The sequence below is a fragment of the Peromyscus eremicus genome, chromosome 1 (assembly GCF_949786415.1).
Source record: "Peromyscus eremicus chromosome 1, PerEre_H2_v1, whole genome shotgun sequence".
In the NCBI taxonomy this organism is placed as follows: Eukaryota; Metazoa; Chordata; class Mammalia; order Rodentia; family Cricetidae; genus Peromyscus; species Peromyscus eremicus.
Window position 1 is genome coordinate 99917347 of NC_081416.1, and position 27348 is coordinate 99944694.

The 27348-nt window shown below is 42.9% G+C and overlaps 1 protein-coding gene across 1 annotated transcript in view; it reads right to left on the minus strand.

Moving 5' to 3' along the window:
* The window catches only part of C2cd3 (C2 domain containing 3 centriole elongation regulator), a 117698-nt gene extending 91571 nt beyond the window's left edge, over nt 1-26127 (minus strand). Inside the window, exons 1-5 of the mRNA XM_059270563.1 lie at nt 25903-26127; nt 23452-23721; nt 18220-18377; nt 6275-6498; nt 5312-5559 (exon numbers count right to left, since the gene is read on the minus strand). Coding sequence (XP_059126546.1) covers nt 5312-5559; nt 6275-6498; nt 18220-18377; nt 23452-23721; nt 25903-25957 — 955 coding nt within the window. The 5' untranslated portion in view covers nt 25958-26127. The remainder of the gene's footprint in view (nt 1-5311; nt 5560-6274; nt 6499-18219; nt 18378-23451; nt 23722-25902) is intronic.
* Nucleotides 26128-27348: the final 1221 nt, after the last annotated feature.

Genomic DNA, 27348 nt, shown 5'->3' on the forward strand with positions numbered 1-27348 from the left:
TACTCTTACCCAAAAAACACTGGCAACTATTCCAGCTAAACTTCTGGAAACCAGTCATAACTATAACAATCTATTCTAAATCTATACTTTTATGAACGAAGAATGCAAAAATGAAGTCCATGACTCATCTAAGGTCCCACAGCAGGATAATGAAAAAATTGAGGTGAAACCTAAGGCTTCCAATTTTTGATAAGTAAAAGTCGCCCCATCCCTTAGGTAATAACAGCAGTAACAATAGCAATGGGCATTTATTAGGACCTAACCATGTGCCAGGCATCACTTCAGTATCTTATGTATATCAACTCACTGGGTCCTCTCAACACTCCTCTGAGATGGTAAGGAACCTGCCCAGACACACATGACACCTGTATCGTACTGTAAGTACCCCACTATCTATTGTTTCACTTTCTGCAATTCCAGTCAAAAAATTAAGTAGAGAATGTATACTCCCTAAGTTTTGTTGCTCTTCTGACTAGTGAGATGAAATCCTAATCCACTCTACTGTGTCCTGGACATAAATCACCCCTCTGTCTACTGTTGGCCACACTGAATATTCTACCTGCTTTTGAGTCTCACAATTGCTATTTTATTACTCAGAATTACCATTGTGATAGTTCAAGATTTGTGTTACAAGTAACCCTTACTTTACCTAATAAAGGCCCGCACACACAAGAACAGTGGTATTGACAACTTTAATATACCATATCATCATAATTATTTCATTAGTTATTATTAATATCTTACTGTACCTATATAGCTTCTGATTTTTTCCCGATTCCCCTTATTTTTGCTTTCTGATACTTGAATTGAGCTTCTTTTTCTTCTCTGAGAATAAAAATTTCTCTTTGAATGCCAACATTTCAAGAGTAGTTTACTCAGTCACGGGTACCTGGAGGGCAGTTGTCACCTACATACTCTTCTGAGGCAGGTTGTAAAAGGGAATAAACAGTAAGGAAAACAAGGAAGAGGAACTAGACCTCAAGTTCTTCACACATTGGCCTCCAACTGGCTTCACTGTGGAGAAAGCCATCCTTGAAAAATGGTCTCCAAGCTTCAGGCTTGACAATAGGAATGTCTCAGGTTCTCAAGAAGCTGGTCACAACAACTTGAGGACTCTTTCCCACACTGAAATGGCACTCAGGTGTGTTCAGGACAATGTTTCCTACACTCATTTCCCAGGTGCCATGGGCACAGACCTGTTAAAGCAGCAGTTCTCAACCAGTGTGTCCTGACACCTTTCACAGGGGTTCCCTAAGACCATCAGAAAACACAGATACTTACATTACGATTCATTCTGAGCTGCACAGTTAAGTCTGAGGCCAGCCTGGGCTATGAAGCCCTATTACAAAAATCATATCCAACTGTATATTAGATCACTGAATCCAATATGTAAGAGACTCTCAGAAGGCCATCCAGTCCACTCCTGGCCATTTACAGATGCAGCAGTGAATTCACAAGCTGCTGAAGGGTTCCTCTTCTGTCACTGTCCACTGGACTATCACACCGAGCCACCCTTTGTCTTACTTCTTCTACTTTCCTCCTCTCCTCCTCTTTTTCTTCTCCCAGACAGGGTCTCACTATGTAGCCCTGGCTGTCCTGGAACTCACTATGTAGATCAGGCTGGCCTCAAACTCAAAGAAGTCAGCCTGCTTCTGCCTCCTGAGTGCTGGGATAAAGGTGTGGACCACCACCACCTGGTTTTATTTCATCTTTAAATCCACTTACCCTAGTAATTCTTATGGAAAGGAACAAATTGTGCCTGGCATATTTGCTTGGCTTGAATAGTTGTTCAGCATAGTCTTAAAAAAGCACAGGTAGGCCTACATAGATAATAACCTATAGTAAAATGAAGCAGAGTGCCTTAGCCTTAAAGTCTAAGAGAGGAGGCTGCCATTTTTGACAGGGTAGGAGCTCTCCTTAACTACTAGTTCATGTCTCCATTTTAAAATGCGGTTAGCAGGACCAGTGAGATGGCCCAGTGGAGAGGTGCTTGCTGCACTACCTAATCATTTGAGTTTGATCCCCAGAACCAAATCTTACAAGTTGTTTTCTGACCTTCACACATGCGCCATCGCATACATGTACCTACACTTACACATCACACTCACAAATACAAATAACATAAATGTAAAAAACTTTAAGTGAGATTAACCATCTCTACCTCATATGATAAAATTCTGTATGTAAAACACGTGGCAAGGAGCAAGTATGTAACTCAGCGATGCTCAGAGAGGGGCAGCTGCTTCCTTCAGGCTAAACTTCTTTCAGTGTTTCTTTTACCTGGGACTCTTTCCTTTTCTTCCTTGTGGTGACTGCAGGGACTCACATATGCCAGGCAACTGTCCTACCACCGAGCTACGCTTCTAGTCCCCTTTAGAACATTTCTTCCTTTTCTTTCTTTCTTTCCTTCCTTCCTTCCTTCCTTTATGTATATAGTGTTCTGCCTGCATGTATGCCTGAATGACAGAGAGGGCGCCAGATCTTATTACAGATGGTTGGAGCCACCATGTGGGTGCTGGGAATTGAACTCAGGTCCTCTGGAAGAGCAGCCAGTGCTCTTAGCCTCTGAGCCATCTCTCCAGCACCATTTGTTACTTTCTTAATGAGGTCTTACTTTGCCAATTTATGCAAAATTAGCATCCTCCCCTCTCATCTTCCTTGCTTAATTTACCTGCACTGCCATTACCACCATCTAACATACAGTATTTATTTATCCAGTTTGTCTTCCCATCTAGAATAGCAGATTCCTAAGACAGGCTCTTTTTAAAGAAAAACTTAAATTGCTACATCCCTGACACATAGAAGAGCCACAGACATTTGGTAGGTGTTGGGTAAATGCCTATTTAATGAACAAATGCCTTCCTCAGAGTCTGGGGTATAAGTCCATACAACAGTCCAGGTAGAGGCTGATTAAGTGCTAAGTGTAGTGGACAGTTTTCTTCCTTGTAAATGAACTCCTTAAATTAAAAGACTAAAATTAATGACTTATAATCTTAGAGCATGTGTGCACGTGAGAGTGTATGTGTAAAATGTATTTACTATTATAATGTATTTATTATTATTGTATGTATACATGCGGTGTATGTGTGTGTGTGAGTGCAGACCATGTGTGCCATGGTGTGCATGTGGAGGTCAGAGGGCAACCCTCGGTAGTTAGTTCTCTCCTTCCACCTTTACGTGAGTTTCAGGGATTGAACTCAGGTCTCCTTTGATGGCAAGTGCTTTTACCTATTAAGCCCTAGCCCTGGAATATTATATATATAATATATATATAATAATATATATAATAAATATATATATATATATATATATATATATATATATATATTTGTTTGTTTTTTGGAGACAGGGTTTCTCTGTATAGTTTTGGTGCCTGTCCTGGATCTTGCCCTATAGACCAGGTGCTGGTCTTGAACTCACAGAGATCTGCCTGCCTCTGCCTCCTGAGTGCTGGGATTAAAGGCATGTGCCATCACCACCTAGCCCTACAGTATATATTTAAAAACAGGGATTCATAAGACATTCAGATAAAAGATTTGAACAACACAGTTCAATAGTAGAGTGTATGTTATGCATGCAGAAGGCCCTGGGTCTGATTCCTATCATCGCGAATATATAAGACCACATGTCCCTAATAATATAAAATATGTATCTAAGTAGTTATTTATAAGACATTTTCACAAATGGTACAGATAACTACTTTGGAAATGTTATTATGGGAGTGAATACACATTCCTGTCATGCTCCTGATGTCACAGAAATAATAGTTAACGGCATACTGCTCCCTGATCTGAGGTAATACACGCTGCTCCCCTTCACTTTTTACTGGGTTTGAACGTGAATATCTTTCGTATGCTTGCTCATGTGCTTGAACACTTGGTCACCAGCTGATGGCACTGTTTTGGAAGGTTGTGGAACTTGGAAATGGGGCCTTGCTGGACAAAGTGGACCACTAAGGGCAGGCCTTGGACTTCTATAGCCTTGGCCCCACTTCCTGCTGCAGGGCCCAATGCAGTCTGCTGCCTCATGCTCCTACTACCAGGATGGACAATATTCCTTCTTAAGCCATAATCCAAGACCAGCCTTGTCAAGTGCACTTGATCACAGCACTGAGAAAAGTAACATACAAATGAGCAAACTGTCTCCCTTCTACGTCTGTGTATTCTGTAGTACTGTAAATACTGCAATAGAACTGAACTCCCAGTCTTAAGCAATAAGGATCACCTGCACATTAAATGTCCCCATGAAGAAGAACAGTTTTTAGAATGTGAAATGAATTTGGTACTACTCTAGCTGCCTTATGTTATTTAGGGCCAGACAAGGACTAATACATTTCTATAAGAAAAGCTTTACCCTTATATCCAAACTTGCAATGTAAGAATCTGATTTACAAGTTCTCAGGCACACATGAATGAATAATATGTCCCTGGAGGACATCATTAAGAGAAATAAAGTAAAGCCCAGAAAGACAAATATCCTATTGTCTCATTTATTTGTGGAAGCTTGAAAGCTGATCCCTAAACAGACAATACAAGAGAGGTTACCAAAAACGGGGAAGGGCAGGTGGGAGGGTAGGAAGGAAAAGGCCAGTGGGGACAGGGGTGCAGTTGAGAAGAAGAAACAACTTCTAGCGTTCTGTAGCATCATAGGATAACTATGACTGACAAGTAATTGAACGTTGCGAAATAGCTAGTAAAGGACACTTTGTGTTTTTAAAATTACATCACTGTTGTGTGTGTGTGTGTGTGTGTATGTGTGTGTGTGTGTATGTGTGTGTGTGTGTGTGTGTGTGTGTGTGTGTGTGTGTGTGCGTGTGCGTGCATGCAGTGGGGTGGGAGGTGGGTACATGCCACCTGTACATGTGTGGAAGTCAGAGGACCACTTGCAGGAGTCAATTCTCTCTTTCGCCATGTGGGTCGCAGGGATCAAACTCAGCTCAGCAAGGCTTGGCAGGAGAAGCTGAGCCATCTTACCAACTCCATAAAGGGCATTTTAAATGTTTTTAACACAAATGATAGATGTCTGAGATGATAGATGTCACCTGATGTGGTCATTACCCACTGTATATGTGTACTGAAACATCACACTACACCCCACAAACACAACAGCTACAACTAATTTAAAAGAAAAACATCTAAATAGTAGTCACCTAGCAGTTTAGTAGAGCTGCCTTTCAATGAGACTCTGGATGAAAGCAAGTCTCACACTTCCATTTGGCTATCTAGTTCATAGAGAAGTCAATAGTTCCCCTCTATGGGCACAACAATCCCAATAAATGCAGTATAGTCTTAGGTTATAGACAGAGACGTACCTGAAAGAAGGTCTTTTGTAGGAGGGTTGTTTGAAGACAGGATGCATGAGTCACTGTGACTCTTAGCGACTGTACTTATTTGTGGCTGAAACTTGGAACTGTTGAGGAGGGACATCTGCTTCTGTGGGGCTTTGCCTCTCTGCAACACAGTCTCTAAACTTGGCCCTGAATTAACGTGATGCTGTAGTCCACACAAAGAACTCTTCGCTGCATCGGGGTTCTCTGCAAAGTACAAGTGGTCCTTCCCCCTGTTAGAGAGAAAGAATGCCAGCAGCTCATACCCTGTCTGGGGAATATTCCACCTTGTCAGAGCTCGGAGGGTCAGCGAGGGCCCTGTAGCTGGGGCCTTGTAAGAGGTGGCTTTTTTTTTTTTTTTTTTCCAGTGTGACTTTGTATATCTGCTTTTAATCTCCTCAATTAAAGGAATGATAGATCTTTACCACAGCTGTGGGTTATACCTTAAGTGACACAAAACAGAGATCAGCACACAGGGAAAGGGAGTGTGGGTGTCTACACAGTCTCATACAATGCAGATTACTTCACAAGCAATTACGACAAAAATCTGTTTCTCATCCTCCATTCTATTTCAAAAAATAATGCCCTTTCCCCTCACAGACATGTATCATGGCATCTGTAACGTTTGTAGTCACGTGTGTATACTGGCTTCTCTACTGGACCGAGAGCAGGCCTTAAAGACAGGACTTCTGTGACTGCCGTAACTGCTCTGGAGCGCACTAAGCCTGCATTCTACCACTGGGCTACATCTTCAGCCCCAGGAACGGTGTCTTGTTTATTTCTGTGCCAGTGTCTGGGATCCAACTAGGCCAGCAGTGGGTGCTTAAGAGCTACCTGCTGAATGCATGACTGTGCTTCTCTGTTCAGGTTTTCAGTCTACCACAGACGACACAAACATCCTGAGGACAGTGAGGCTAGCAGATGCAGACCTGGAGACGTGAGTGTTACCTTGGTGTGGTGGACCTACTGCTGTTGCCTGCTAACTCTTTTCCATCAGTTTTGATGGTAGGTGCCCCACAAGGCCTTGATGGAACCATGGACTGAGTGTTGCTGGATTCAGTATTCTCTCTGAGTCCTCGCTCAGATAAAAGCACATTTTCTGTCATGTCAGTGGTAGGAAGAGGCTTGTAGCTGTCGTAAGTTTCTGACAGAGGCTCCAGGGCCAGTGAGACCTGAAAGAGCATGAAACAGAACAGATTTTCTTCAGCCTTCAGTAACTAATTGTAAGAAATCCCTCCTGACAGAAGTTAATGTCTACCTTTTCCTCACAAGTGTAGGTCTAGCTTTCTGCCTACTTCAAAAACCGCTCTCACTATGCTTCCAGGACTCCTTCATCCCTCTGTCTGAGACAGACCAATTACCTAGGGTTCCTTCTAAGTGTCCTATATTCACGGCTTTGCACCTCTGTTTATTCCATCCTATTCTCTCTATCTGGGTAAAGATGTCAAGGTCATGGCCTTCTTGCTCATTCTCCTTACTCTGTCCACCCACCAATATCATCACCACTTTCTGAATACTTCACTATAGGCCAGGAATGTGCTGTGTTCCCCATTGAGACTATTTCAGTGATGACACAATTCTGTCAGGAATTTATATTATTGTAACTGTAAGATTAAGGAAAGAAAAATAGCCGAGGCCAGATGTGGTGGTGCATGCCAAGTAATGCCAACACTGAGGGGGCAAAGGCAGGAGAATTACGATTTTCAAGCCAGTCTAGGCTACCTGGTGAGAGTCTATCTCCAAACAAAGCCAAGGTTTAGAGAATGTATTTGTATTATTTACTTACAACACTAATATATTATGAATCCCTTGAAGGCACGAACCACAGTCTTTAGTTTTCTATAGACTGATTAGCACAAACCACATGCATGGTTCTGATATCCGACATGTCTCAGGTTCTGATAAAGGAATGAATGACATGGCATCTGCTCATATTCTTACTGTTTGTTGCTTGGCACAGGAAAAGTCCCTACTGCCACGCTGGACATACAATGTGAAAAACACTAAGAGGAGAAACTATGTTTCTGCTGGTTGAGATGAGTTCTTGCTTGCAGTCCAGCTCCATGGGGGGCCAAGGCAGGGGGACCCTTGGAGCCTTGGACTTGGGGGACTTACACAGCAAGACCTGGTCTCAAAAGAAAAGACAAAGTTCCCTATCATTTCATTGCTGTGAGCTGAAGTATACTATTAAAACATTCTTCAGTACCAGTGAAACGGCTCAGTGGGGAAAGGCACTTGCTGAGCAAGCCTGGAGAGCAGAGTTCAATCCCTGGAACCCAGGTAGAGCTAGAAGGAGAGAGGTGACTCAACAGCTCTCAATAGTTGTCTTCTGATCACACACACACACACACACACACACACACACACACACGCACATGCACACCCCCCCACACACATACGCACACACGCGCGCCCGCGCACACACACGCACGCGCACACACACACACACACACACACACACACGCACGCACACACACACACACACACCCATACCCACACACGGGCGCACGCACACACGCACATGCGCACGCACACACACATACACGCGCGCGCGCGCACACACACACCACCCACTCACCCACCCACACACACACATACACACACACACACACACACACACACACACACGCATGCACGCATGCACACACACACACACACACACACACACACACACACGCACACGTCTGTCCCTATGTTTTTCTCCTAAAATTAAAAAAAATTATCCAGCCCTCTGAAGAGCCTAACTGAGAAAAACCTAATGGGGGAATAAAATAAAATTAAAGTTTATTCATTGAAAAGTTTAGTTTCGGCCGGGCGGTGGTGGCGCACGCCTTTAATCCCAGCACTCGGGAGGCAGAGCCAGGTGGATCTCTGTGAGTTCGAGGCCAACCTGGGCTACCAAGTGAGTCCCAGGAAAGGCGCAAAGCTACACAGAGAAACCCTGTCTCGAAAAACCAAAAAAAAAAAAAAAAAAAAAAAAAGAAAAGTTTAGTTTCAATGACAGAAAGAGGAGGAGAAACTGCTTAAACAATCAAATAATGATGAATGACCAACACAAGAAATGAAAATACTTTTTCAGATATCTTTGAAAAGGTCAATGAATATTTTGTGTAGAGAAAATGCCAATCTATAAACTCAAAAATCCAAACCTTACTGAGAATTCTGACCATGAACCAAGAATTATAAACCCTTCACATCTGCTCATCATCAAGACTTTCTTACAAGACATACGCCAAGGGTGTAGCAAGATGAATACTATGTGCATTGATCACTGGAATAGTGTCACCTGTAATCCTGGCTGCTTCAGGTATCACTTGCCAAAGACTGCCACTGCATTTAGAAGCACAGGAGGCACTGGACTAAGAGAACCCTGCCCTTAACTTGGACTTGCTGACTGGCCAGCGAGGCTTCCTCTGCCCTAAGCACATCTGAACCAGCGATGTCTAGCTTAGGAGCCTGCCGGGACTTTCAACAGCACAGAAAGGCTCAGCAAAAGACCTCGCGTTTTCTGCAGCCACCTCCCCTCAGTCTCAGGGCTGGCCTAACTCTCTGTTAATATTGGTTGGTACCACCTCCCCTCAGTCTCAGGGCTGGCCTAACTCTCTGTTAATATTGGTTGGTACCACCTCCCCTCAGTCTCAGGGCCGGCCGAACTCTCTGTTAATATTGGTTGGTACCACCTCCCCTCAGTCTCAGGGCCGGCCTAGCTCTCTGTTAATATTGGTTGGTACCACCTCCCCTCAGTCTCAGGGCCGGCCTAACTCTCTGTTAATATTGGTTGGTACCACCTCCCCTCAGTCTCAGGGCCGGCCTAGCTCTCTGTTAATATTGGTTGGTACCACCTCCCCTCAGTCTCAGGGCCGGCCTAGCTCTCTGTTAATATTGGTTGGTACCACCTCCCCTCAGTCTCAGGGCCGGCCTAGCTCTCTGTTAATATTGGTTGGTACCACCTCCCCTCAGTCTCAGGGCCGGCCTAGCTCTCTGTTAATATTGGTTGGTACCACCTCCCCTCAGTCTCAGGGCCGGCCTAGCTCTCTGTTAATATTGGTTGGTACCACCTCCCCTCAGTCTCAGGGCCGGCCTAGCTCTCTGTTAATATTGGTTGGTACCACCTCCCCTCAGTCTCAGGGCCGGCCTAGCTCTCTGTTAATATTGGTTGGTACCACCTCCCCTCAGTCTCAGGGCCGGCCTAACTCTCTGTTAATATTGGTTGGTACCACCTCCCCTCAGTCTCAGGGCTGGCCTAACTCTCTGTTAATATTGGTTGGTACCACCTCCCCTCAGTCTCAGGGCCGGCCGAACTCTCTGCTAATATTGGTTGGTACCACCTCCCCTCAGTCTCAGGGCTGGCCTAACTCTCTGTTAATATTGGTTGGTACCACCTCCCCTCAGTCTCAGGGCCGGCCGAACTCTCTGCTAATATTGGTTGGTACCACCTCCCCTCAGTCTCAGGGCTGGCCTAACTCTCTGTTAATATTGGTTGGTACCACCTCCCCTCAGTCTCAGGGCTGGCCTAACTCTCTGTTAATATTGGTTGGTACCAGCTCTGTGCTAACTGCCTGGGGCAGAGCAATGACTACAACACAGTCCCGGAAGAGCATGGATCTTACAGAACTTAAATAATCTAGAAATTAAACACAACTGCTCGGGTAAGAATGTATACGGGTGATGTGGGGACCCTAGGGAGAGAGCTGAGCTCAGGGCAGAGGTGAGGAAGGAGTACAGGGACCGTTTCCAGGAGCAGAACAGAAATGACTAAGCAGAAAATACTAGGCATGAAGCCAGATGAAGCTCAGTGCGGCTGAGGTAAATAAAACATTGCAGACTAAGGAAAAACATCTAACTTTGGATGCATAAAACAGATTAACCAACTGTTTACCCCCTGGGCTTGCCTCCTAAGCCCTCTGCTTCTCAGTGTTCTTAATACAGTCCTGCATTCATCTATACCTTCACTCCCCCCAACTCTATGCCCCTCCCCAACTATGTTCTCTCTGTGTTCACGTCTCTGCCAGTGTCATTAATGAGTCAGTGTCTGTCTCTGTCTGCTTGCCTGTCTCCCATGCTGAGAGCTGGATCTGAGTCCTCATGCATGCTAAACATATGCTATATTCCAACCAGATTTTCTATGTTATATAAACTATTTTACTTTTTAAACTGGAGATTTCTCCCTTAAAATGTCTTCATGTCCCTAAGTTTTCTCCAATGAAAACAACTTTCATTCGTCAGGATAAGGAACTAACAGTATTTGTTACTGTTGTTCTTCTGTCTCCAGACCACATTTTGCCATCTAAATATATCACCCTCTCCTGAAGCCCACACTATCCACATATACCATAAATATACCATATGCATCTCCCATCTATAACAGAGCAATGTTAAGGATATATCTGACTTCTAGCAATGACTCAGGGTCTCTTTGGTACTAAGTTGCCTACAGTTTTCTACTTATATCTGTGGCATCTAACGTACAATTTTCAGAATTATGCTATGTAACACAGCACTTAAACAATGATTAAGCAATGCTTTAAAAATTACATTTCTTATACAAATTTGTATCTCTGGCTTCTCTTGAAAAATAAGAAGATCCAGCAATATTGAATCCCTATTCTAATGTGGCAAAAATGAACTATAATAGACCAGTGACTTGGTCAGGATACGTATCCAGTTGTGAAGTTCCTAGAACATCCTAATGTGAAGCAGAGTGATAACTACTCTCTGTTGTTACACCCGGGACTATTAGTTAGTTGTAGCCAGAAGTTTCTCCGGGACTGCCCAGCACCATGGCTGGGATGAATCTCTCCCACCTGTAGGCTCGGCAGGAACAGAGAAACTTCTGGCTACATTTTGGCGCCCCATGTTGGGCGCCAAATGTAATGTTAAGTTTCTTTGATCCTACCCGGCCCCATGATCCTGCAGCCGCTTATAAAATAATCACTCAGAGGCTTAATTAATTACAAACTGTATGGCCTATGGCTCGAGCTTCTGGCTAGCTAGCTCTTTCATCTTAAATTAACCCATTCCTATTAATCTATATGTTGCCATATGGCCATGGCATTACCGGTCTGCTGGCATCTTGTTGCTCCTTTGGCAGTGGGCTCGAGTTTCTCCTGACTCTACCCTTCTTCTCTCCGTACCTCTGCTTGGACTTGCCACCTGGCTGTAAGCTTTCTTGACATAGGCCAAAACAGCTTTATTTATTATCCAATGGGAGCCACACATATTCACAGCATACAGAAAGACATCCCACAGCAGTTAGGTTTTTTTTAAATTTCCTTATAGTAAAACAACAATTTAATAACTGTAATTTCATATATATATATATATATATATATATATATATATATATATATATGTAACTGTAACTGCCATAATCAAGAAAGGGAACAGATCCACTATCCCAATAATTGCCTTGTGTTATCCTTTTGTAGTTATGCCCTCCTTACTGTGAACCTCTACCATCTACTCATGGTGGTTTTTAAGACTCTCCTATAAATGCCATCATCTAGTGTATAAGCTTTGGAGGGTATTCCGCTGTGGTGCTGCAAGTGTTTCTGTTTTTTAGTGGCTAGCACACTGTGACTGGTGTCTTATCACACTAATTACTTTGTAAATACTGAAGAAGCTTTGCATTCCTGAGGTAAGCTCTTGGGGACAGGACTATTCTTCCTGGAGTGCTGGCCCCAGTTTGCCGGTATTTTCTTGGGGATTTTGAGGTCTAGGTTCATGAGGGATACTGCTCTGTAGTTTTCTTATATTTTTCTTCTCTAGTTTTGGCATCAAAGTGTGACATGCCTCAGAATAGTGTTTTTTCTTTTCAATTTTTCTGGAGGAGACAGTAAGATTGGTGGTATTTTTTTCTTCCCTTAAATGTTTGGAAGAATTTGCTAATGAAGTGATACAGGCCTAGAGATTTCTCTTTTTTGGGCAGGTCTGAAACTACAAATTCAATTTTTACAAATAGTCCTAGGTCTACTCAGGCTATTTCTTCTTCTACTTCAGGGAGTTCTCGTAGTTTAGTTTGGGAAGAATCAGGCCATTTCATTTAAGTCATAAAATTTCAACATGTAGGTTTACTTGTGACCTTTCTTTAGTGTCTGTGGGTTCTGTAATCTGCTGTCTTTCTTATAGTAGAGATAAGAGGAAAGGGGAATGTTTCTTTTTCAAATGAGTATATACTCATGGTTTTCATAATGACATCTTAAATAAACTTTGTGTGCCTTGTGTGTTTGTGTGTGAGAGCAGGCATGGCTGTGCATGGTATTATATTGAAGTCAGAGGACAATCTTGGGTCTGGTCTTTGCCTTCCACCTTGTTTGAGAGAGTCTCTTGTTCACCAGTGTGCAGACAGGCTAGCTGGTCCATGAGCTTCTAGGGATTCTCATATTTCTGCCTCCCATTTTGCTGTAGGAACACTGATTAGAGTCTTTTTTATAGTAGAGATAAGAGGAAAGGGGAATGTTTCTTTTTCAAATGAGTATATACTCATAGTTTTCATAATGACATCTTAAATAAACTTTGTGTGCCTTGTGTGTTTGTGTGTGAGAGCAGGCATGGCTGTGCATGGTATTATATTGAAGTCAGAGGACAATCTTGGGTCTGGTCTTTGCCTTCCACCTTGTTTGAGAGAGTCTCTTGTTCACCAGTGTGCAGACAGGCTAGCTGGTCCATGAGCTTCTAGGGATTCTCCTGTTTCTGCCTCCCATCTTGCTGTAGGAACACTGATTAGAGATATGCACTACCAGGCCCAACTTTAAATGGGTTCTTTGGATTTGAACTCAGGTTCTCATACTTGCACAGCATGCACTTTGCCCATTGAGCCGTCCTCATAGCCCTCATAACAACATTTGAATTCAAATATATTATGTACTTTAGGACAATATTCCCCCCATAGTCTCCTGTTCCCCTTCCTCCTCCTACAAGACCCCTTCTTCTTCTTCTAAAACAGCCTTGATTCCATTTTTATACCATATGTAAGTGTGTGTATGCAAAGAAAGTGGAATATTTCTGTGTCCATGAAGGAAGAAAAAGAGACTTAGGAAATTTAAAATGAATGGAAACAGGTATGCTTCATTATGGAAAAGAAAATATTTTTAATGGGTAATATATGGACAAAATGTGATGTCAAAACCATTTTGTCAATACCATTATGAAACAAACTATAGCCATTCTGTAGAAAAGATGCATGATAAAAATGGAATAAATAGAGGAGTGCTGGAATTTAAGGAGATTTTTAAAAACTGAAACGTAAAGGCAGTTCTATCACAAGAAGTCATATAGACAGATAAGCGAGAAAGAACCAAAGCCTACTGAGAATGGTAAATTTTGAAAAGGACTCCCACCAAAGGCACCTGGATTTGTGTGCAGCAAACACTATTACATATGTAAGTATAGCCAGTGGTAATGTTGCACGTGCCCATGACAAGACTATCCCCATCAAATTCTCCTCAGAATCTTACTGGCTCAATGATCTTATTTTCCATCTCCCATGGTTTTCTTCTTTGAATGCACTAGGTCCCCTACAATATTTTAGGCTAAATTCCATATTTTTCTTTTACATTTAAAGATACAAGAAGCCTTTGTAGCTCAAACACTAGATGGGAACCACTGGGCATTATGCTAGCCATTTTCTGCCATATCTAAATTTCTCAATCCTGTTACTCACTGTGCTTAGCTCCTCTCGAATGCATGCGGTTTGCTGTGCTGCTACTGCAGGCTAGCCCAACACAGAGTGTTTCTGTAGCTTCTTCTCATTTAATGCTGGCAATGGTGCTTTAGAGCCATTTACAAATGGAGCACTGAAGCTCAGCAACTATAAATGATAGCTAGTAAACATAAAATTATTTTGGTAACCAAGTTCTCTTTGTCCACATCTAGTTGCTTGTGTTGAGCATGTGTGTACATATGCGTCCAGGCACACCTTGCCTGTGTGGCAGCAATGTGGAGGCTAAGACTGACCTAGGGATGTCTTCCTCAAGCACATTTGTTTAAAAACCATATTCTTTTGAGGGCCAGTCCCTGAACCTGGTGCTCTCCATTCAGCTAGATTGGCTGGGATCTGCCTGACTCTCCTCCCAGCCCTGGGCTTACAGGTGTATGCAGCCATGTCTGGCTTTTACAAGGGTACTGGGACTCCAAACTCAAGTCCTCGTGCGTGCACAGCAAACCCTTTCTGAGCTCTCTCTCCAGCTGTACATTTTCCATTATATCATCCTATATCCCTCCTTCACTGCCGCTTCTCTGGGAAAAAGGAATTTTTAAAAATACTTTTTTTTTTTTTTTTTTTTTTTGGTTTTTCGAGACAGGGTTTCTCTGTGTAGCTTTGCGCCTTTCCTGGAACTCACTTGGTAGCCCAGGCTGGCCTCGAACTCACGGAGATCCACCTGGCTCTGCTGGGATTAAAGGCGTGCGCCACCACCGCCCGGCCTAAAAATACTTTTTTAAAAAGTTTTATATATATATATATATATATATATATATATATATATATATATATATATATTTTAAAAAAGGTTTGTTTTATTTAAAATTTTGTGTGTGTGGTTATGTGATTGTGAATGCAGGCGCCTGTACATGTTAGACGTGTTGGATCCCTGGAGCTAGAGTTATAGGCAGTTATGAGCTGCCCAACATGCGTGCTGGGAACTGAATTCTGGTCCTTTGGAAAAACAGCAAGTACTTTTAACCACTAAACTATGTTTCCAGCCCTGGAAAAAGGGAAATTTTAACTGTTACTTCTACTTCACTGTAATTGCTCCTTATTTCCAAACTCCTTATCTTTCAGAATCTGACTTCTGTCTCAATCTTCCATTAAAAACATTTCAAATCCTTGCCGGTTGTGGTGGCGCACGCCGGTAGGATTTGCTGAAGGAGGCGGAGGCAGGAGGATCACGAGTTCGAGGCCAGCCTGGGCTACACATTTTTGCCGGGCGGTGGTGGCGCACGCCTTGAATCCCAGCACTCGGGAGGCAGAGCCAGGCGGATCTCTGTGAGTTCGAGGCCAGCCTGGGCTACCAAGTGAGTCCCAGGAAAGGCACAAAGCTACACAGAGAAACCCTGTCTCGAAAAACCAAAAAAAAAAAAAAAAAAAAATTTCAAATCCAATGACTTTTAAATTTAAAAATACAAATCTTATTACATAAATTACATTTAAATATGGTCAAAAAATAGGATAGCTACTTTGGAAAACTCTGGTAGTTCCTCAAAAAGTTAAACAGAGTGCCATATCACCCACCAATTCTACTCCTACGTGTGTGCCCAAGGGAACTGAAAGCACATGTTCACAAAAGGACTTAAACAGAGATGTTCACGAAAGCTGAAAAACCCAATGTCCACTAACTGGAAAACAGATAAAATGAGGTCTATCTATACAATCGAATGTTTCACCCACAAAAAAGAAGATATGCTATGTCATATATAATCTTAAAAACATTATGCTAAGTGAAAGAAGCCAGTTTCAAAAGTGCACACAATATTCTATATATCTGAAACGTCAGGAGTAGAAAATACATAAGGACAGAAAGTAGAATGATATGCCAGGGGTTGGGGATGGAGATCATGGAAGAGTGGCTGATATTGAGTACAGCATCGGGTTTTGGAATGAAAGAAATGTCCTGGAATCAGAAAATAGTAAAGCTTGCATACTCTGCTGACAACACTTGGAAAATAAAAACTGAACTGTACACTTTAAAAGGGTGGATTTCATATTTTCAAATTATATCTTGATCATAAAAAACACACCACCATAAAAGGCCACATAGAATCCTACATTCCTACCACTATTTTCGTTCCTTATTTTTCCCTAGGCATCAAAGCACATGCATACCTGTAGTACCATCTTAATTTTCTTTGGTCATCATCAAACTACAATTAATTCTGTTGAACAAGATATAATTTCTCTAGTACTGAAAAGACATTGCCCTAATTAACCCCAAGGATGCAGAGTATTCTCTTCTTTGGGGGGTATTTCTGTACGACTGAGGTAAATGAAGCTGATTGTCTTTATGGCTTTGAAACATAAAGTTCAGCATCTTGTAGACCTGATGCAAACCCTACAGCAGCAGAAACACATGAGTAAACAACTTCACCGTAGTCATCAACGGAATAAAAGTGACACATATCTAGTGACAAGTCATTGAGCTCCTCCACTTGGCTGCAGGCATTTCGGAGTTGCTATTCTGTAGCACTGACAGAGTGACATGTGTGCCTCTGTGGTCATTCTATATCTGGCAATGTTAGTGTTCTTCCTCTACTTTTGCTTGGTTTCCTCTCCAATTTATTTCATTTTCTGTATTAACTTTAGGGCAAATTTAGCAAGGTGTAAAACCAATTGAAAATTTTAAACTTTTATTTGCATTTATTTCATGCTGAATTTATTCCCATGCTCTAAGATTTAGTTTTTTCAGTTTCTTCTGGGATACCTTTTTCTTCTGTGCAACCTCCTCTTCTGGCTTTGGAACAATTTGCTCTTTTCCAGTGAGGATCATCTCACTGTGGCAGTGAGCTCATGTGTGGGTTAATCCAGCCATGAGCTCTGTCAACTCAAAGGCACATCTCAGGAGCTTTGTGCACTTTGTTCAATGACAAGAATGCACATCTAAACTCTTAAGTTCAACATCACTCTATCCATTCTTAAGCATGTGCAGCAAAAATTCAGTACTTGTTTGGGCCACCGACCCTGTGTCCAGCCCCACTGGACACAGCCTGGGTGCACCTACGACTCCACCATTATAATGTGGAACAGCACACAGGGATTCTTCAAAGTGATATCTTCCAGATACTTCGTGGCTTTTTGGACATGCATACTCTTGATGGTCTGGGCAGTTTCAGTGTTTTTAAAGTGAACACGAAGATTTGAATCTCATGATTTGCATGTTTTTTTTAGGGCTTTCTGGGTCAAGAGAGTAGCAAACCATCTTCACAGTTCACCTCAGGCCGCTTACAGGAAGAAGCATGGGGGCTCCTGGGAGAATTCATTCATTGCTTGAAATTTGTAAAATGTGATGTGAAGTGTTTACCCTGAAACTCTCCCAGAGTCCTCTCAGAAAAGGAATCCTATGTTCTTCACAGCACCCTCTCATACCTACAGTCCAGTATGTGTCATACTGTGTTCTAGAAAATTTTATGAGAGCCATGTCTTATCTCTGTATTAGTGGTACATAAAAGTGGGTCAATGAGTGACAATATTAAAGACGGCATGTACAGGAGTCAAACCACGGATTCTTGGCACTATACTAGGAACTGGGGGGAGCAAAGGAAGAAAACGGAGTTTCATCTTTTAAAGTCTAGACTCCACATGGGGATCCCATCAATAAACAGTTCTGGATACTGCACTAGACCAGTGACGACACAATCAACGCTCCTGTGAATTCGATACAGTGCAGGTAGTGTGAAAGCCTCCTGATGGTGGTGGACTTAGAGAAAGGGGAAATAAAGCCAAGGGCAGAGTGAGTAAGGCACACGGTAGGACTTTGCAGAGACATGGGAACCACAGCCCTATCCATTCTAGAAGACTTGACTTCTGCCCCCAGACTCTATTCTTTGCAGCTGTCACTGGGTGGTCAGACAGGAAATGTCCCCCAGAGGCTCCTGTACTTGAACACTTGGTCCCAGCTGGTGAGGCTGTTCTGGAAAGTTGTGGAACCTTTAGGAGGTGGGGCCTCGCCAACAGAAGTGAGGCATGAGGTGGACCTGAGGTTTATCGGCTCCCATCCCATCTTTGCTTTCCGATCCTCCCCAGTGTGAGCAGCAGCCTCAAGTTCCTGCTGCCGAGCCTTTCCCACAAGTGACTACCCTCAAACCGGGAATCAGAATAAATCCTCAGGTGGCTTCCCATCAGGAATTTGGCTCCAGTAATGAGAAAGGGATAACACGGCAGTGAAAAATTACATTTTTACCTGAAGATCTCCAAGTTTCTTAGATGCTGGTGAAACAATGGTAAAGAATCCATTGATTTGATGGGTGGGAGACAGCTGGGCGAGTCCATTGATCTGAACTCTGCCAACCGGAAGGTGGTCAAGTTTGGTGATGACTTCCAACACCAGCACCGCCATATCTAATCAGAAACAATTACAACATATTCAGATAGCTTCCACTATTTTGGTTTTTTGGAAGTAGGCCATAGGGTACATGGTGTAGACTTTAAATTGAAGTAAACCAGGCGCTTACTTACGATACTATAAAAAGAGAGGTGAGCCCAACACCAAAAGAACGAGAGCTTTAGAGAGGAAGAACAGGTACGGGATATTATATATAGTATAAATACTGAATAGTTAGCATATTAAGTATGTGGTAAGAAAAACAACTTCCACGGGCTAGTGAGGATGGTTTTGTGGGTAAGTGCTTGTCTTGCAAGCTCAAGGATCTGAGTCCAATCCCCAGAATCCACGTAAAAAAGTCAGGCAAGGTGGTGTGCACTTGCAATCCCAGCACGGGGGAAGTGGAGACAGGTAGATACCTGGAGTTTGCCATCCAGTCAACCTAGCAAGTGCCACACAGTGATCCCACACACACAAAAGTGACCAAGCCTGAGAAACAAAATCTGTGGTTGTCCTACACACACACACACACACACACACACACACACACACACACACAGATACCTTTAAGAGTACTAGTAAATGTATCAGCCAGGTACATAAACCCCTAATCCCAGCACTGTGGAGGTAGAGACAGAGTGATCGACTTCTATGAGTTGGAAGTCACCTGGTCTATACAGTAAATTCCAGGCCAGCCATAGCCACATAGCGAGACCTTGTCTCATTAAAAAATAAAAAACAAACAAACAAACAAACAAAAAACACTAGTAGATGTATTTGCCAAGAACTCCAGCAATGGTCCTAAAATATTGACTATAAATGCTAATAACAACTCCTAGTTACTTCCATCCCATTCTTTCAGCTTTGACTTGGAGAAAGGGCTGCTCCTGCGGGACTGTAGGGTTGGCCTTGACCTCCCAGAAGCTAATTGCTTGTTCCTAAATTATGTTTGGAATACTGAGGTACCAAAAAACACTTGAAACCAAGACAAACAGAAACACATTAACTACATGGTACAATTTATTTCTCATCCCTTCAGGATCTTAATTCATAGAAAGAGAATAAAGTGTACATAAATGGAATCTAATATGTCAAGACAGTACAAATTCTGAATATTTTCTTATCGAAGCTGAGAAATGGTTCATTATTACTATTTGTTCAACCCTTAAATGAAAAGTATGTAGGACTTATAATGAGAAGATCCATGTGGGATTTTCTTGGCTCTAAGTCATGAGCTGTTTTGGTGGAACCATCTATAAAATAGGCATCTTAACATCTGTGTGGGGGAACTGAGGATACTGCATATAGATTACACAGGACACTGTCTTCCCACATAGCAGTTACTGAATGACTATTACATGACTTTAAACAAATTACTTAACATACCACAGTCCTTTTCCTGGTGCTTATCTCAGAAAATTACATAAATATATCAAAAGTACTCTGGAGGCTGCAAATGCTATCCAGATGTGGAATAGGGGAAGTGGACCAACATCTATGCGTTACTTACTAATGACTAGATTCTTTCATGCCTCAGTATTCTCTTCAGAATTCGTTTTTAAAATCACCTTTCTCTTGACTTATTTTTGTGTTGTGTGTGTGAGCATATCACAGCACACAGGTAGAGGCCACAGGCAACTTGCAGGAGTTGGTTCTCTCCTCCCACCATGTGGAGCCTGGGGATCAAACTCAGGTCATCAGGCTTGGTGGCAGGTGCCTTTATGCACTGAGTCACTTCACTGGCCTTTTTTTTTTCCCAGCGCAGAGGACCAAACACAAGGCCTTCCACCAAGCACTCCACCACTGAGCTAAGCCCCCAACCCTTGGCCCTTTCTTTACAATACTCTGGCAGAGGTGTTCTAACTCTAGGGTGGGGGTTAAACATGATCAGAGAGGTCACATAACAGTGCTAGGTTCAGTAAGTATTAAAGTCATCAAAATGGGCTAAAACTTAGTTCTCTGCAATTCTAAAGTTGACTATACTATGTTACTTTACTATACACTGCTTAAAGGAGAAGATGCTTCGTTCTTAACAGATTTGTGATCTTTATCCTTATTCTTGCTCTGTTATCACTCAGTATATTCACATTCCCATGTCACTCATTCCAACTGAATCTGTTTAATCTCTGATTAAGCAGTGATGAAGATGGATGGTTGAGGGCCACTGAAGTATATTTCGGAATGTTTATGGACACTATTTCTGGCAAAAGAGTAAAGGGCAAAGGAAAAAGACATAAAGGAAACAATGAGGTGTTATCAAGCCTTCTATCCATAAAAAAATTATGTGTATGGGAGTTTGCCAGCATGCATGTCTATGCACCACTTTTGTGCCTGGTCCCCCTTGGAGGCCAGAAGGATCCCCTGGAACTGGAGGTATAGCCAGTTGACAGCTGCCATATGAGTGCTGGGAACCCAAGTCAGATCTTCTGGAAGAGCAGACAATACTCTTAACCTCAGAGACATCTCTCCAGCTCCAAGCTCTCTACCTTTTGAGGCAGCATAAAAGAATTGAAATATTAGTGATCCTGGAGCCAAGAGTCTTCCTAAAATTGGGGCTAAGGTTATGGTGACCTTGGGTTAAATTTTTTTTTGTTTTGTTTTTCGAGACAGGGCTTCTCTGTGTAGCTTTGCGCCTTTCCTGGAACTCACTTGGTAGCCCAGGCTGGCCTCGAACTCACAGAGATCCGCCTGGCTCTGCCTTCCGAGTGCTGGGATTAAAGGCGTGCGCCACCACCGCCCGGCTAAATTTTTTTTTAAAAATTTTTTATGTCACTGGGTTGTGGTGGCACATGCCTTTAATCCCAGTACTTGGGAGGCAGATCTCTGTGAATTCGAGGCCAGCCTGGTCTACAGAGTGAGTTCCAGGACAGGCTCCAAAGATACACAGAGAAACCTTGTCTTGAAAAACAACAAAAAAAACAAAACAACAACAACAACAAAAATTAAACCCACCATCTAGAAAATGCGTCTAATACCCCAGCAAATAGGCAGGGCCTCACAACAAGTGTTCTAGGACTCCTCAGAGGCTTCAGCTTAATCCTTCACCTGTATTTCCACTTTCCTTCAACAAAATGGCTTTTAAAACACTCTACCTAGAGTGTTTAGCGACTGTATTAACCTCTTTTCAGAGAAAGATAAAACAGGATTGAAGGAGTGAACAAGCAACCACCTCACTGCGTCACAGGACGGCTTTCCTGAGCTGACAGACTTGAAAGTGTTTCATAAACTCTAAGACATGCGATGGCTCCCGGTGTTGCTGTTTCCCTGAACTCACTGGTTTGCTATTTCCTCTCCCCGTGGACTCTCTGTCTCATGCCAATCTAGAAACTACTCATTAGCTTATCTTTGCGTCTTAAGTGTGACATGCAGAAAAGGGGTACAGGAGAGAGGGGGTACAGGAGAGGGGGGTACAGGAGAGAGGGGGTACAGGAGAGGGGGGTACAGATAAGAACAACAATAGCACAGATGCCCCCCCCATTCAGAAATAGTCATATTCCCCAAGTTTTCAGTTATAGTGGGCATTCCTATGAAGGAAGTATACACTACTTGGCTCCTCCTCTTCTTTTCATCTACTTCGTTTATTTATTGTTGGAGGGGACACTGCTACCGTGCACAAGTGGCAGTCAGAGGACCTCTGTGGGAGTCAGTTTTCTTCCTCTACCCTGTGGGAACTTTGCCTCAAATTCTGGTGCTCAGGCTCTGTGGCAAGTGTCTGTGCCCTCTGAGCCAGTTCCCCAGCCCATCTTAGCTCTCTATTTTCTAGAAAACATATCATGGTTATGTTGACAGCTGGCTCACTCTTACAAGGTTCACCCCATCTGTGTCCTATTCAAACACTACCTTTCCCATGATTTCTTTTCTAACTAGAAAATGAAACTTGGGCATGGACATATTATTTTGTGTTAGGCTCCTTCAAATTACTGGTAGGAAGATTAAAGTCCAGAAAGATGAAATGGCTCATTCAATATAAAGTAGAAAAAGTAAAAAGCAGAAGTAGGATTCTGGTTTCCTAATAATTTACATGCTTGCCCTTTTTTGACAACCTACAGGAGTCATATTTCTCTATGTATGGGGTAACTGCATACATACTGCCACACACGGCCTGGCCTCACTCATTAATGCCTCATGTGAGTTCTTCTTGATAGAGACAATACTTTAAAACTTTCTCCCCCAGTTCCTCGAATACTATCTGTGCAGACCTTACACCTACAATGTAGCAGGTACTGGACTGGTCACTTCATATTTTTTCAATCAAGTTCCATGGTAATTCCTAATAGGAACATACTATTCTCCCCACAACAGGAAACTGAGACTCTACATTCTTAAGAAACCTCCTAGCCTGGCCGACTGGTTCACACCTTTAATCCCAGCACTCGGTAGGCAGAGGCAGGTGGATTTCTGAGTTCGAGGCCAGCCTGGGCTACAGAGTGAGTTCCAGGACAGCCTGGGCTACACAAAGAAATCTTGTCTTGAAAAACAAACAACAACAACAACAACAACAAAACCAAACCCAAACAAAAACCTCCTAGCATCACACAACAACCCAGGTCTGAATCTAGAGCTCAAACTTAACCGTCTGGACTTCAAATCTGTGTTCTTTCTCCTCAGCTAGTTTGTTTCTTCATGAAAATACCCAGATGGTCAAGGGTAGGTAGCTATTTGATGTCACTTTATAGCAGAGGAAAGAGGGTCAGAAATGTGAAAGTACGTTCCCCAAATCCTATAGTTCCTAACACCAACTTAAATGTTTAGATGAAGCATAGTTATCTCACAAGATGTACAAATGAATGTATGAGTGTTGATTCCTGCATTAAAAGACACCTTTTTTCTTACTGACCTGTTAACCTTCCTCATTTGAAGATTTAAGTTTTATAAATAAATACGATTTACATTTAGATTTATCATCTTTCTGAAATCTGATAAGATTCAAAGTTAGTCTTATGAACCCAGCACTAAAAAATAGTGGCAAAATCCTTGACTGTATGAACTTGAAAGACAGTTTAAAGTTAGTCTTTGTTGAAATAATAGACTGCTGATGGCAAGCAGGTTTCCTATCAGGTTTGCAGTTAAGACAACAAAACAAGAGCATACCTGTTAGATACGAGGTGAACTGCTTTGGACCACAACGGATAGCATAACGGGTAGTCGTTCTCACAGCTTTTGGTTCAGTCTGCAATGCATCCCTGGGACAAAAGAGGGTGCCATCTGATGTTTCTCCCCACCATCTTACTCGGACAAGTACACAAGTGGGAGGCTTCGCAACCTTCCAGACGACTTTGTTAATAGTAAGTTTGAGAAAGCAGCGTAACTGCCCTTCAACCAGAGGTGGCAGGCTTGTGGATGGTGAAACGTCACTCAAACCTACAGAGGAACGCAACACAACTGAGTTAAAATCTAGACTAACTATGGATTTTTTTTTTTTTTTTTTTGAGACAGGATCTCACTAGGTAGACTTAACCTATCTGGAACTCACTTATGTAGACCAGGCTAGCCTCAAATTCACAGAAATCCACCTACTTCTGCCTCCTGAGAGCTGAGATAAAGGTGTGTACCACCACACCGTAATATGCTCTTTGAATGAAAAATAAACAAAACTACTTAGTGTCTAAGGAGAAGGCTTTTCCTACCTGTTCGAATACTGAGAAGTAACTAGAAAAACAGGCCATAGACCAGCCTACCTGGTCATTTATAGGAGTTGGATACTAAGTATTTAGGTTGCATTCAGGTAATTTTACGTAAGGAACAGCCCATGTAAGGCATGTTAATCCAAACTTTGCTTTAATTGAAAGATATTACTTGAAAAACACAAACAGTCAGGCGATGGTGGCGCACGCCTTTAATCCCAGCACTCGGGAGGCAGAGGCAGGCGGATCTCTGAGTTCGAGGCCAGCCTGGTCTCCAAAGTGAGTTCCAGGAAAAGGCACAAAAGCTACATAGAGAAACTCTGTCTCGAAAAACAAAAACAAAAACAAAAACAAAAACAAAAAAAAAGAAAAGAAAAACACAAACATAATTATTCCAGTGCACAGTAGTTGGAAGTTTTGTTAAATACTGCTGCAAATCCACAGTTAAGATACATTATCTTGATCTCATTCTTATTTTAAAACCAACATTAAACATGAAACAGTAGTTCCCCTGACACACAATTTAGTGTGAATCAACATAACTTAGAATTTCAGCAAAGACCATCTTAAATTATCTTTGCTGCCAAGATCACACAATCAAGAAGGATGGAGACTAACATCTTTAGATTTGGTGGTATTTTTTTAGTTCTGGGTTTATAACATTTATTAACTTCAAATCTTAGATTTCAAAAAGATGAATCAAAATGCAAATGAAACAATAATTGCAACCCTGGTTTTCCTTTCAATCAGTGCCTTTCCTGAAAGATTTAGAGAAGACTTTAAAAGAAGAAAAATACTTGCAAGGCTATGGCAGAAGGATCTCAAGTTCAAGGCCAGCCTGGGGTCCAGAGGGAGATCCTGTCTCAACAAATAAAAACATTTATGTATACATCTTTCTATCTCTCTTTTTCTTTGGGGAGTGATCATATATCATAAGAAGAAAATATACTGAAATCTATCTGATTAATAAATAAGAATAGTTCTTTCAACTAAAACAAATAATTTGTGCTCTGTATAGTGGAGAAAAGATCCACCACAAAGCGCAGGGATAATCTGCTGAGATATAAAAGTATATGCATATACATGCATATAATAAGTGTACCTGTATATGCATATGCCATAGCAAGGTTATTCTATTCTATACTTCCACTGCATTTCTACTTTGACTTTCTTCTTACCAACCAATGCTTGACTGGTTTGACACTGGGAACACCAGCACTGGGCATCTTTCTTCTCAGAAGCTCCATCATTGCTGGCAGGAAAGGCATTACCTTAAAATTGCCTTATTGATTTTTAGATAGCTTGCACAAGATTCTTTCCCAGACTGTGGCTTCAGTTCAGTCCCTAACCCGATGATCTCATGTACCATCACTGTTCTCAATAGCGCTCTCCTCACTAAAGAGACAATTATAATCTCAAAAGTCAGGGTCACCCAATGTGACACAATGAAGACGGTCACATATTTAATTTTCAGTTTCATGATCTGCTCTGAGTTCCTACAGTAACTGCTGTCACTACGGTCAACAATCCCTATTCTTCTGGTCAGTTTGGGTTACTGATTTGAAGAAGTCCTATACCACACACACTTTCATCATCTCAGGCTCTTCGGGAGATACTTATATCATTTCCCCCTACTCCAAATCCTACTACCACACATACATTTATCCTTGTCGTAAAAGACACTCTTAATTTTGTTGTTCTCCTATCCGTACCTATTAACCCTCACTGCCTCATTTATCGACCCACAGGCACTATTTCTTTTCTATTCTTTAAAATAAAAGTATTGTCTTTTAACTTTCTAGTCGCCTGGATATTCTCTGTTCCGTCCTCTTTTGTTTTGTTTAACCGGAGCAGATGGAAGTCTCAGAATTCCTTTCGCCCTTTTATGCTTTCCTCAACTTTTCGACAGATAGGTTACCTCTCTTCTTGCGCCCACGGCCGCCCCCAGGCCCTTGGCCTTTCCGTTGTTTCATGCCGAGCCCGGGCCCTTCGTGACCAACTCAACACAGGTGCCAGCTCCTAAGCTGTGTGCTCCCGCCATCCCTTCCCACGGCGCCTGCGTTCCCCGGCAACGGGCGCCGCTGGGAAGCCTGGGACGCAGGAAGAAGCAACTCTCTCCAACAGTTCCCGGAAAGAGGTGCCAAGGGAAGGCGCCAATATGTTTTCCGGCGAGTAGACTACAACACCCAGAATGCTTTGCCTCCCTACCTTTGCGAGGTTGCGGCAGGGCACCTGCAGCTGCGCAAGCGCAAAATGGTACACCATTTGAGGACTCCATTGTCCAGCATGCATTGCCTTCAGGAGGACTCCTTCTTCCGTCGAGGGTTGTCGAGTTCTCTTTGATAAGAGTCTGAGGGATCCACAGACTCCGTTACCCAGTTTCCTTTGTGCGAAGCTGTTGCGCACTTCCGGTGGAAGCGCCGAGTCGAGGGGGCGGGGTTTACTGATCCAGTGGGCGGTAGGCGGCGCTGCCGGTGTCTGGGTGCTGTCCAAAGGCGACTGGGCGTCGTTAGAGGAGTGAGCTGTGACCGGTTGTACTGCACGTATCGTGGGACAGAGCTTCGGCCACTGTTGTCGACGTGCGGCCTCTCCTTGATGTCGGCCCTCGAAAAAAGCATGCACCTCGGCCGTCTACCCTCTCGCCCTCCTCTGCCCGGCAGCGGGGGCAGTCAGAGCGGAGCCAAGATGCGGATGGGGTACGTGACTTGTACCTCTCTCCCAGGAGGCCAGGCCCAGGCCATTGGAGAATGGTGTCTGGGCGTTCAGAGTACCATGGGAAGGGACGCTGTGAATTGAAGGAAATGCTGGCGTTGGCCTGGAGATGCTTAGATGGAGTAGCAGGTAGATTCGGGGACTAGGTGAGGCGCTAAGGGAAAAGAAATTGGAGGACGGATAACATTGTTGGAGAGAGAGAGGAATAAGGACAAGGTTGAGAAAGATGAAAGGATGATTTAAAGAGATGACGGGAAGCAACTCCAGAAGTGATGGACTGGAGATAGAGTGAGACAGTGAGATGAGGAGAAATCGGCCATAGCTGAGGGGAGTAGGGAATGACTGAGAAAAAAGTTGAGGGGAATTGGTGGATCAAGTAAGTTGTCCAGGAGTAAGAAGACTTTCACCTCAGGGGTATAGAAAAAGTTTCCAGAAATGTAAGAGTTGGGTTCAGAGAATGAGAGAGTGAACTAAAAAGCTTGGAGAACAGGCCTAAAGAAAGGTAGAGAACATGGCCAGGAGACTGTTAAAGGGAGTGAGCCAAGAGGCTAGGGAAATAGGTGGGATGTGATGAGGAAGACAGCTGAATTTGGAACAGTGACCATTGATCTCCAGAGACTGAGAAAAAATAACTAGGATTAGGTTTGTTAAA